This window comes from Carex rostrata, chromosome 3 (assembly GCF_964058835.1).
Source record: "Carex rostrata chromosome 3, lpCarRost1.2, whole genome shotgun sequence".
Classification (NCBI taxonomy): domain Eukaryota; kingdom Viridiplantae; phylum Streptophyta; class Magnoliopsida; order Poales; family Cyperaceae; genus Carex; species Carex rostrata.
The window spans coordinates 14,069,806-14,080,514 of NC_135920.1; the positions used below are offsets into that span (position 1 = coordinate 14,069,806).

General features: G+C 34.6%; 3 protein-coding genes across 3 annotated transcripts; 1 reads left to right on the forward strand and 2 right to left on the reverse strand.

The window, feature by feature from the left end:
- Positions 1 to 286: 286 nt before the first annotated feature.
- Positions 287 to 2,166, reverse strand: LOC144551655 (chalcone synthase 2-like). The gene is made up of 3 exons (XM_078299717.1): positions 1,850 to 2,166; positions 1,037 to 1,729; positions 287 to 883 (listed from the first exon to the last, which is right to left on the reverse strand). The coding sequence occupies exons 1-3, from the start codon at positions 2,025 to 2,027 to the stop codon at positions 576 to 578; spliced, it is 1,179 nt and encodes a 392-aa protein (XP_078155843.1). The 5' UTR covers positions 2,028 to 2,166; the 3' UTR covers positions 287 to 575.
- A 1,533-nt stretch (positions 2,167 to 3,699) lies between these two features.
- On the reverse strand, positions 3,700 to 6,249 carry LOC144551871 (protein Brevis radix-like 1). The gene is made up of 5 exons (XM_078299969.1): positions 6,243 to 6,249; positions 5,698 to 5,705; positions 4,945 to 5,168; positions 4,389 to 4,512; positions 3,700 to 3,927 (listed from the first exon to the last, which is right to left on the reverse strand). Exons 1-5 carry the CDS (start codon positions 6,247 to 6,249, stop codon positions 3,700 to 3,702), a joined length of 591 nt encoding a protein of 196 aa, XP_078156095.1.
- A 2,071-nt stretch (positions 6,250 to 8,320) lies between these two features.
- Positions 8,321 to 10,031, forward strand: LOC144551661 (chalcone synthase-like). Its single transcript, XM_078299725.1, has 3 exons — positions 8,321 to 8,503; positions 8,624 to 9,316; positions 9,470 to 10,031. The coding sequence occupies exons 1-3, from the start codon at positions 8,326 to 8,328 to the stop codon at positions 9,775 to 9,777; spliced, it is 1,179 nt and encodes a 392-aa protein (XP_078155851.1). The 5' UTR covers positions 8,321 to 8,325; the 3' UTR covers positions 9,778 to 10,031.
- The last annotated feature ends 678 nt before the right edge of the window (positions 10,032 to 10,709 follow it).

Genomic DNA, 10,709 nt, shown 5'->3' on the forward strand with positions numbered 1-10,709 from the left:
TTTTAGCAATTCTATAAGAAAATATTAAAAGCATGGCACTATTATGGTGAAATCTCAAATTGTGGTACAAATACTTTGGCAAGTGTTTTTCTCATAGGTAAAATGCATGAGAGAAGGAATCAAGGAAGCGTTCGTCTCTAAGATTTTTGTTTCCTTGCATTTTGCAAATTTAGGAAATGATGTATCGTTAGTTGCTGTAATTGAAAAATAATACTTATTATACTATTTGTTGTTGTTAGTCGTCTAAAATGATCTGAAACATCACATCTGCAAATAGTCACAGAAATTTCAATTAAAAGGACTGTTCCGGTTCATGAGAAATTAATTTCATCATTTGACATCGTTAAGAAAAACAGAAAGAAAATCTGAGATAGGTCAAAATATTTTCCGTTAGTTACACTATTTGCTTCAATAAATAATTTTTTTTACTTAACAATTTCTTTTATGATCATTCTTTGTAATAGTCACAGAAAAAAAAAATAATCGACAATCATTTGAATAAAATATAGCAGGCATTAATTTTGGAGGGAAGAGCAGATTGAAATTGGCCATGCATGAGGCGTGGTCTTTCTCTCTTATTGCTCTGGGATAGGTATGCTGTGTAGCACCACCGTCTCAACTGTAAGACCCGGGCCAAAACCGAAAAGCACGCCCCAGTCAAGCCCCTCACCAGTGGTTGCCTTGCCTTCCTCTACTGATCGCCTCCTCATCTCATCCAAAATGAACAATACACATGCACTAGACATGTTCCCATACTCGCTTAAGATGTGTCTTGTGTCACGCATCTTTTCCTTTTTTAGTTGAAGCTTAGCCTCAACCTGGTCCAGGATTGCTGGGCCACCAGGGTGTGCAATCCAAAAAATTGAGTTCCAGTCATTAATGCCTGATAAACAAATACATGGAAAATTTCAGAAAAATGTATTTTATATTTTTCCCTCCAGTTGTTAGAGGATTAAAATTGTATAACAAGTAATTAAGAATGCAATAGATTTTATCAATTAAATTGATGTTGCTATAATAATTAAATTTTACGTACCGATAGGAGTGAATGCCTCAACAAGACTTTTCTCGATGTTCTTGGAGATGAGCCCTGGCACATCCTTGAGGAGGTGGAAGGTCAGACCTACTTCACGAAGGTGGCCGTCTATGGCTCCCTCCGAGTCGGGCAGGATTGTTTGTGAAGCCGAAACTAGCTGGAACAATGGTTGTTCAATTTTTGGCTCGGGATCAGCTCCAACTATGACGGCAGCTGCGCCATCCCCAAAAAGTGCTTGTCCAACCATGGAATCGAGGTGCGACTCTGTGGGTCCACGGAAGGTAACAGCAGTGAGCTCTGAGCAAATCACCAACACTCTGGCCCCACGGTTGTTCTCAGCAAGGTCTTTGGCCATACGAAGAACGGTGCCTCCTGCAAAGCAGCCTTGTTGGTACATCATGAAGCGGTTGACGGATGGACGGAGGCCAAGGAGTTTGGTGACTTGATAGTCAGCTCCAGGCATGTCCACGCCACTGGTAGTGCAGAAAATCAAGTGTGTGATCTTGGATTTGGGCTGGCCCCATTCCTTGATGGCTTTGACTGCCGCCTCCTTCCCCAGCCTTGGAACCTCCCTGACAACTATATCCTGACGTGCATCCAGAGATGGCGCCATATAAGCACAGATGTTAGGATTTTCGTTCAGTATCTCCTCTGTTAAGTGCATGTATCTTTTTTTTATCATGGACTTGTCGCCTGCAAGACAACAAAAAACAACCATGTCTTGTTAGTGTTAGTAAGGGAAGATATGTAAGTTATGATAGATGATGATCTAAATTAAAATGTTTTGTTATATAAACTAGCAAAATCACTTACACATGCGCTTGAACTTCTCCTTCAGCTCAGTCATATGTTCGCTCTTTGTGACACGGAAGTAGTAATCAGGATAATCAGCCTGGTTAATGCAGTTGGCCGGTGTGGCAGTACCTATTGCCAGTATGGTGGCTGGACGCAAAGCACGCTGTGCCTGTCTGATTTCTTCGACTCTTGCCATGTCTATAAGACTATAATTTATCTTGGAAAGAAAGTAAGGCTTTGCAAAGGTTATAGGTTTTTTTGTTCTTGGCTAAATAATCAGGAGGCTTTGTTGGTAAATTAAATAAAGGAAGATAAGTCTTGTGGAATTGGGAGTAGAGGATAAACGCAGGACAGGATTTATAGTAAGTGAAAGGAAAGGAGTAGGTCTGAACAGAGAAGGAAAAAAAAAAAATTAGGTGCACGTGGACTGGTGGTCGTCTGTGAGAGCTTCAAATAATAGTAGGTGAGTAATTGGATGGAGTATGACAAATTTGAACAGACCAAGTTTTCTATTAACCGCATGAAATATTTGAAATAATAAATATTTTATAAGTTTTTCCGTTTCGTGTTGACGTGATTATTTCAATATTACAGTTCCTCTCATGATCACTAAGTTTGATTATTTGACATTAAGTCAATCGTATTTATAATATTTATGAGCTATATATTGATCTATTGCAAATCTATTATTATTTGTACAATTTAAATCATGTTTGCTTTGGTTTGTATAGTATTGAATGAATATATTTTTTTTCCCCACATTTTCTACACTAGCGCTCTTTTTTCTTTTTATTTATTTTTATTTTTTTAAATAACATTACATTTACACTCTTTCTTTGACTATTCTAATGAATCCAAAAGAATATTTTGATCTCTATCATATGAAAATTTTCTTGTCCTCCTTCCGATCGACTTACCCGACAAGTTTTATTGGCCACGTTTAATTGGTGAATAACTTAGCATATTAATTTGTTATTGTCATCGTTGAAGAACGAAATCAATATTTACGAGAGCATTGACTCTGACTCTAAACTACTTTGATACTTTCCAAGTCAAGGTGTACGTGAAAGAAGTAGGTGTAGTTTTCGGATCCAAATGGGAAATTATGAAATTCAAAATCCAATGAGACTGAATCTAACCTTCGTCATTTTTTCTCCCAACTAACTATTTTTTTTATTTTTTTTTCTAACTATAATTATCAATTCTAACTATCTGATAGTCTTTCCAAATTAATTAATAAATTTTGTATCCCTTTTAACTATAATTATCAATTCTAACTATCTGATAACTATCTTGCTAAATTTTTCTGCAATGAGGAATATTTTAATTAGTTCCTCAAACTTAGTTCTTTTATAGTAGATATGAATATAACAAAACTAATCCAATTGTCTACAACTATTCTTTGTGCAATAGAGATTTCATTAAATAATATAAATGAATAGCAGCTCATGAATAAAGCTTCTCCAATCTTTCCTTGTTTTCCTCCCACCATACTATTGCCTTCACCCGGCCAAACATGTCATCGCTGCAAAATTGAATTTAAATAATAAATTTATGTCAAGATATGAAATTCGATGAGATGAGCTACTTGGTATAATATTGTTACGTCTCTGTTTGTTTCATGTGAAGGAAATAGTTTATCCAAAACCTGGAAACTGAAATGTCCGTGGTGGTACCAGTTTGTTTCAGCTTGTCATAATTGATAATATCATAATTGTTTTTTTTCTTTAGGCTTCCGTGTCTTGCTGTAGTTGAGTCACAATTGAATCCTATCAAAATAACCACTTATAGCAGATCTTTTCTTTCGCAAATAAACTATACTGGTCAAAATTGTGATGCCATCTTGAATTTATTAAAAGTAGTCCACTTTACTTTAGTTCGACGCGGTCAAACACCGGAGACCCATCTGGCAAGGATCGGAGTATGACAAATACACCAGGTTCATCCTCCACCACCCATTCAGCAGCTGCTGCCTCTCCGCCTCTTTCTGTTTCACTGATTCCCACTGAACCATCATCTCTTGAACCCAAGCAACGGTACCAACTGTTTCTTTGGCCTGAAATCTCAGCTGATTCCTCAGCCTCATCAATTTGGTTCTGACAACATAATCGTAAATGGAAGAATATATAAATTGACTTTTTAGATATGGCAAGTATTGAAATCTTATTTTGTATGCTTAGAAAATTTCCTCTTTTTCATTTACTTCTTTTGCTTTCTTTCTCTTGTCATGACGTACCACATGGTACTACTTATCAACGACAGTATTAATAGTGAGTATGGCTAATATAACATCAGTGTCATTTCAGTCTATATAACACCAACTCCAAACCCTATTAAATCGAGTTCAAATGATGAATCTAAACCGTTCAAATCAATTTACTCTATGAGTGATGCGTTTACATGCAAATTTTTTATATTTTCGAGTTACTTTAGTATCAAATCAAGCAGAAAAAAAATTGAAAAATAAATGTATTAAAATTAACTTAAAAACTCATACATTTAACAGCTTGACTTGGTTTAACCTCTTGTATAAATTGTTTTTATGTCTTTGTCTAACCTCTTGATCGGATGGGTATTGGTTTTGAGAAGAGGAGATTTGAGAAATGCTATAGAGGTCCACAATTTTCTCCTCGTTTTCTCTCCACCAACTCTCTGCTTGCCATGAATCAAAAAGCTCCTCGCTGCATATCGATAAAACAAAACTTTCGTTCATAATCAATAAGTATATATAATATAAGTGCATTAATTAAATGTAAGCCTAAATCCCAAAAGTTGACAATCAATAATACTCACAACAACAACAAAAGCAAAAAAGGAACCATTAAATTAAAAGGAGGCATTAAATATTGGGTCTATAGAGAGATGCTGTAGACATTCTTTTAATAATTCCTCAACATCTAATCAAACCTAGCTGCTTGTATTGTAAAGCTAGAACTATATCAGAAAACAAATTAACAAAAAAAAAAAAATAGGACATTATTAAATTCTACTTCATAACAATACTGTAGAAGAAAAGAATAGGTTTTTATCTCAAGTGCTCTGCACCATAAAATTGGCCAGTTGCTCCACAATTTCCCCAGTGAAATTCTTAATTTATCAATATAAAAAGAAACCTGAAATAAATTTTCTTGAGAAGGTTGCCACCATGAGGAAGCTGTACCAAGGTGATGAGAACCCCTGGATCTGGCTCTGAAATCCATTCTTTATCTTCTCCTTCATCACCTCCTCCAACTTTTACTTCTTCAATAGGAACTATGTCTTCCTGCTCATAACTCTCTGAGTACTTTGTATTGCTTTGCTCTTTAAGACCTGAGACCTTAAATGATAAGCCCCTTATCTACAATTTCAGAGCAGTTAGTTTTGTTTGTTTCTTGGTGAAAATTTAAAAGCCAACAATTCAAGAATATAAATTTTCAAAACAAAAAAGGAAAAGAGAACAAGAAACTACTACATAATACGTAAATTCTTCTCATGTTCTTACATGATTTGTGATCTCCTTGATAAATCCTCTTGTTCGGAGACACGGTATGCATGTTATAAACATCTCTCTTTATTTGTAAAAACCTTACCAGATTCTGCTTAGTATCTCTCTGTAAATGGTATAGTATTTCAGATATTACTGAAAGTGCTCTGTGCACAAAAACATAGGCGCATGGCAGATTATGTGGCGTGATTTTTGCTTTAGATTTTGAATTCTTTCCGCAATAACAAGCGTCCTTCAACGGACCATTTTTTAAAATTATGGGAAAATTGCCGAAAATAAAAGCCCTTCCACATCCAGCATAATAAATTGCAAAACAAGCGTTGTTAACTCTGTTTAGGGAGGCGTTAGAAATACAAGAAGACAAAATAATTAAGGTGCGTACCTGGCTATCTGCTAATTTATATGGAGTATGGTGTTAAGTCTATATAATACTAATTTCAAAACTTATTGAATCGACTTCAAAAGGTGAATTCAAACCGTTCAAACCGATCTACTTCATTAGTTGTGCGTTTACATGCAAATTAATAAATTTTCAAATTTATTTAGTATCAAGTCAAGCTGTCAAATAAGTGACTTTTTAAGTTAATTTTAATACTTTCATTTTTCAACATTTTTACCGCTTGATTTGATACTAAAATAACTCGAAAATATAAAAAAAATTGCATGTAAATGCATCACTCATAAAGTAAATCGATTTGAACAATTTGAATTAATCGTTTGAAGTCTATTCAATCAATTTTGAAGTTAGTGTCATATGACACCAATGTCATACTAGCGGGACTCATTTATATGATCTTGATTCCATTGACAACCAAATAGTATTATTATACATTTTTCATGATAATAATATATATTATTAACTTAAATTGTTAAAAAAAAAATACATTATAAAAGGACATTAAACTAATAAGGTTATAAAAGGCTTACCGTCCATACTTGAAAGATGATTTCAGGAAATTTAAAAATAAAAACTACATGTTCAGATTTAGGAATATTTTGATTTAGGAGGGATCACTTGACAATGGTTATATTGATAATGTTAACAATAATTTTCCAGAAAAAAATTAAGATAAAATAAAATATTAAAATAGTAAATTTATCGATATGTTATTGAAAAAATAGAGAGCCTAACAATCAAATTTAATGTTATTTTAGTATTGATTGATGATATATCAAAAGAACCGTTATTTCTAGACTGTTCAAATTTTATTCACTTGATGTACTATGAAACATACACCAAATCACATTATATTGCATAGTTATGATATATATATGGATAATAAATATCTTCATGTAGAAGCAGAAATAGAAATTTTACATATCAAATTTTACGGATCAACCCTAAATCCTAAACCACATCTTTCACTATCGAAACAAAAATAATATATTAAATTTTACAGATCATGTAATTGAAATGTTACAAAAAAAATAATATTTAAAAGAATCAAAACATCATTCATTGAAGTATTTATACATAAGATATCAAGTATTCATACATATACATTGAAGTATTTATCCTAAGATATCAAGTATTTATTCATACATGTTGAAATATTTATACCTAAGACATCAAGTATTCATTCATGCCCTCTATTTTTTTTCCTGACATTTCTTAGTACTTAGTATGCACTGGCTTAATTCACTATTAATGAAGTTTTGTTCTTCACAAATAACTCGCTACTGCATGAGAAAGATAAACATAGACAAGAAAGGGATTTATTGCATATATCCACAGAGACAAAATTAGTTGGACTCGATCTATTTAGCACTAATTTTTAGACAGTCGACAGTGATGGATTTGATCCAATGGAGGCGTGCTTGATTGGGATGGGGTATATCAAGTATTGATTCATGCACGTTAAAGTATTCATTTATACACGTTGAAGTATTCATATCGTGCTTGATTGGGAGGTGGAAGAGACGGAGGTGAGAAAGTGAAAGAGAGAGAGAGAGAGAGGAAAGAAATAAAAGGGATACAAAATTTATTAATTAATTTGGAAAGACTATCAGATAGTTAGAATTGATAATTATAGTTAGAAAAAAAAATAAAAAAAATAGTTATTTGGAGGAAAAAATGAGGAAGGTTAGATTCAGTTTCATTGGATTTTGAATTTCATAATTTCCCATTTGGATCTGAAAACTAGACCTACTTCTTTCACGTACACCTTGACTTGGAAAGTATCAAAGTAGTTTAGAGTCAAAGTCAATGCTCTCGTAAATATTGATTTCGTTGTTCAACGATGACAATAACAAATTAATATGCTAAGTTATTCACCAATTAAACGTGGCCAATAAAACTTGTCGGGTAAGTCGATCGGAAGGAGGAAAAGAAAATTTTCATATGATAGAGATCAAAATATTCTTTTGGATTCATTAGAATAGTCAAAGAAAGAGTGTAAATGTAATGTTATTTTAAAAAAAAAAGAAAAAAAAAAAGAGCGCTAGTGTAGAAAATGTGGGGGAAAAAAATATATTCATTCAATACTATACAAACCAACGCAAACATGATTTAAATTGTACAAATAATAATAGATTTGCAATAGATCAATATATAGCTCATAAATATTATAAATACGATTGACTTCATGTCAAATAATCAAACTTAGTGATCATGAGAGGAACTGTAATATTGAAATTATCACGTCAACACGAAACGGAAAAACTTATAAAATATTTATTATTTCAAATATTTAATGCGGTTAATAGAAAACTTGGTCTGTTCAAATTTGTCATACTCCATCCAATTACTCACCTACTATTATTGGAAGCTCTCACAGACGACCACCAGTCCACGTGCACCTAATTTTTTTTTTTCCTTCCCTGTTCAGACCTACTCCTCTCCTTTCACTTACTATAAATCCTGTCCTGCGTTTATCCTCCACTCCCAATTCCACAAGACTTATCTTCCTTTATTTAATTTACCAACAAAGCCTCCTGATTATTTAGCCAAGAACAAAAAAACCTATAACCTTTGCAAAGCCTTACTTTCTTTCCAAGATAAATTATAGACATGGCAAGAGTCGAAGAAATCAGACAGGCACAGCGTGCTTTGGGTCCAGCCACCATACTGGCAATAGGTACTGCCACACCGGCCAACTGCATTAACCAGGCTGATTATCCTGATTACTACTTCCGTATCACAAAGAGCGAACATATGACTGAGCTGAAGGAGAAGTTCAAGCGCATGTGTAAGTCATTTTGCTAGTTTATATAACAAAACATTTTAATCTAGATCATCATCTATCATAACTTACATATCTTCCCTTACTAACACTAACAAGACATGGTTGTTTTTTGTTGTCTTGCAGGCGACAAGTCCATGATAAAAAAAAGATACATGCACTTAACAGAGGAGATACTGAACGAAAATCCTAACATCTGTGCTTATATGGCGCCATCTCTGGATGCACGTCAGGATATAGTTGTCAGGGAGGTTCCAAGGCTGGGGAAGGAGGCGGCAGTCAAAGCCATCAAGGAATGGGGCCAGCCCAAATCCAAGATCACGCACTTGATTTTCTGCACTACCAGTGGCGTGGACATGCCTGGAGCTGACTATCAAGTCACCAAACTCCTTGGCCTCCGTCCATCCGTCAATCGCTTCATGATGTATCAACAAGGCTGCTTTGCAGGAGGCACCGTTCTTCGTATGGCCAAAGACCTTGCTGAGAACAACCGTGGGGCCAGAGTGTTGGTGATTTGCTCAGAGCTCACTGCTGTTACCTTCCGTGGACCCACAGAGTCGCACCTTGATTCCATGGTTGGACAGGCACTTTTTGGCGATGGTGCAGCTGCTCTCATAGTTGGAGCCGATCCCGAGCCAAAAATTGAACGACCATTGTTCCAGCTAGTTTCGGCTTCACAAACAATCCTGCCCGACTCGGAGGGAGCCATAGACGGCCACCTTCGTGAAGTAGGTCTGACCTTCCACCTCCTCAAGGATGTGCCAGGGCTCATCTCCAAGAACATCGAGAAGAGTCTTGTTGAGGCATTCACTCCTATCGGTACGTAAAATTTAATTATTATAGCAACATCAATTTAATTGATAAAATCTATTGCATTCTTAATTACTTGTTATACAATTTTAGTCCTCTAACAACTGGAGGGAAAAATATAAAATACATTTTTCTGAAATTTTCCATGTATTTGTTTATCAGGCATTAATGACTGGAACTCAATTTTTTGGATTGCACACCCTGGTGGCCCAGCAATCCTGGACCAGGTTGAGGCTAAGCTTCAACTAAAAAAGGAAAAGATGCGTGACACAAGACACATCTTAAGCGAGTATGGGAACATGTCTAGTGCATGTGTATTGTTCATTTTGGATGAGATGAGGAGGCGATCACTAGAGGAAGGCAAGGCAACCACTGGTGAGGGGCTTGAGTGGGGTGTGCTTTTTGGTTTTGGCCCGGGTCTTACAGTTGAGACAGTGGTGCTACACAGCATACCTATCCCAGAGCAATAAGAGAGAAAGACCACGCCTCAAGCGTGGCCAATTTCTATATGCTCTTCCCTCTTAAATTAATTCCTGCTATGTTTCATTTAAATGATTGTCGATTCTTTTTTTTTTCCTGTGACTATCAATAATTAAAGGAAAATGTTAAGTAATAATTTTATTTATTGAAGAAAATAATGTAAACCAACGGAAAATATTTTAATCTATAGCATATTTTTCCCTTTTTCTGTTTTTCTTACAAGATGCTAAGTAATGAAATGTCTTATCAAACTTAAACAGCCCTTTTAATTGAAATTTTTGTTTTTGTTGCATATGCGATGTTTCAACCATTTTGAATGATTAACAACAAATAATAGTCCGTAATTTTCTTCTCTCGTTTTACCTATTATGAGAAAAACGCCTCCGCACGAAATAATGTTTGTGCACAATTTGAGATTTCACTGGAATGGTGCAATGTTTTTTAATATTTTAATTAATAAAAATGCTAAATAAGACAATCAGAAATATGAGAGGTGCCGAGGGCATCAGGAAAAAAACAAAAAAATTCTTAGATTCAGAGACCTGTGGTTCAAATGAAATTTTTATGTATAAATTACATCTGTAATTCTGCTTTATTTAAATTTTTAACATTATTTAAAGGTGTTATATATCCAGCCTAATTAGTTCTGCTTTCCAAACAACGACACTCTGGTTCCAAATTCTGATTCTAAGATCAATCGTAAATATACAGTCAGTGTTCCCACTCATTGGATTTTGAATTTTATAATTACCACTTGGCGCGGAAACTGCACCTACTTCTTTTAACACGTTGACTCGGAAAGTATCAAAGTAGTTTAGAGTCAATAAGCTCTCCTAATTATTGATTTCATTGTTCAACGTTGACGATAACAAATTAATATGCTTAATTATTCACCTATTAAACGTGGCTAATAAAACTAGTT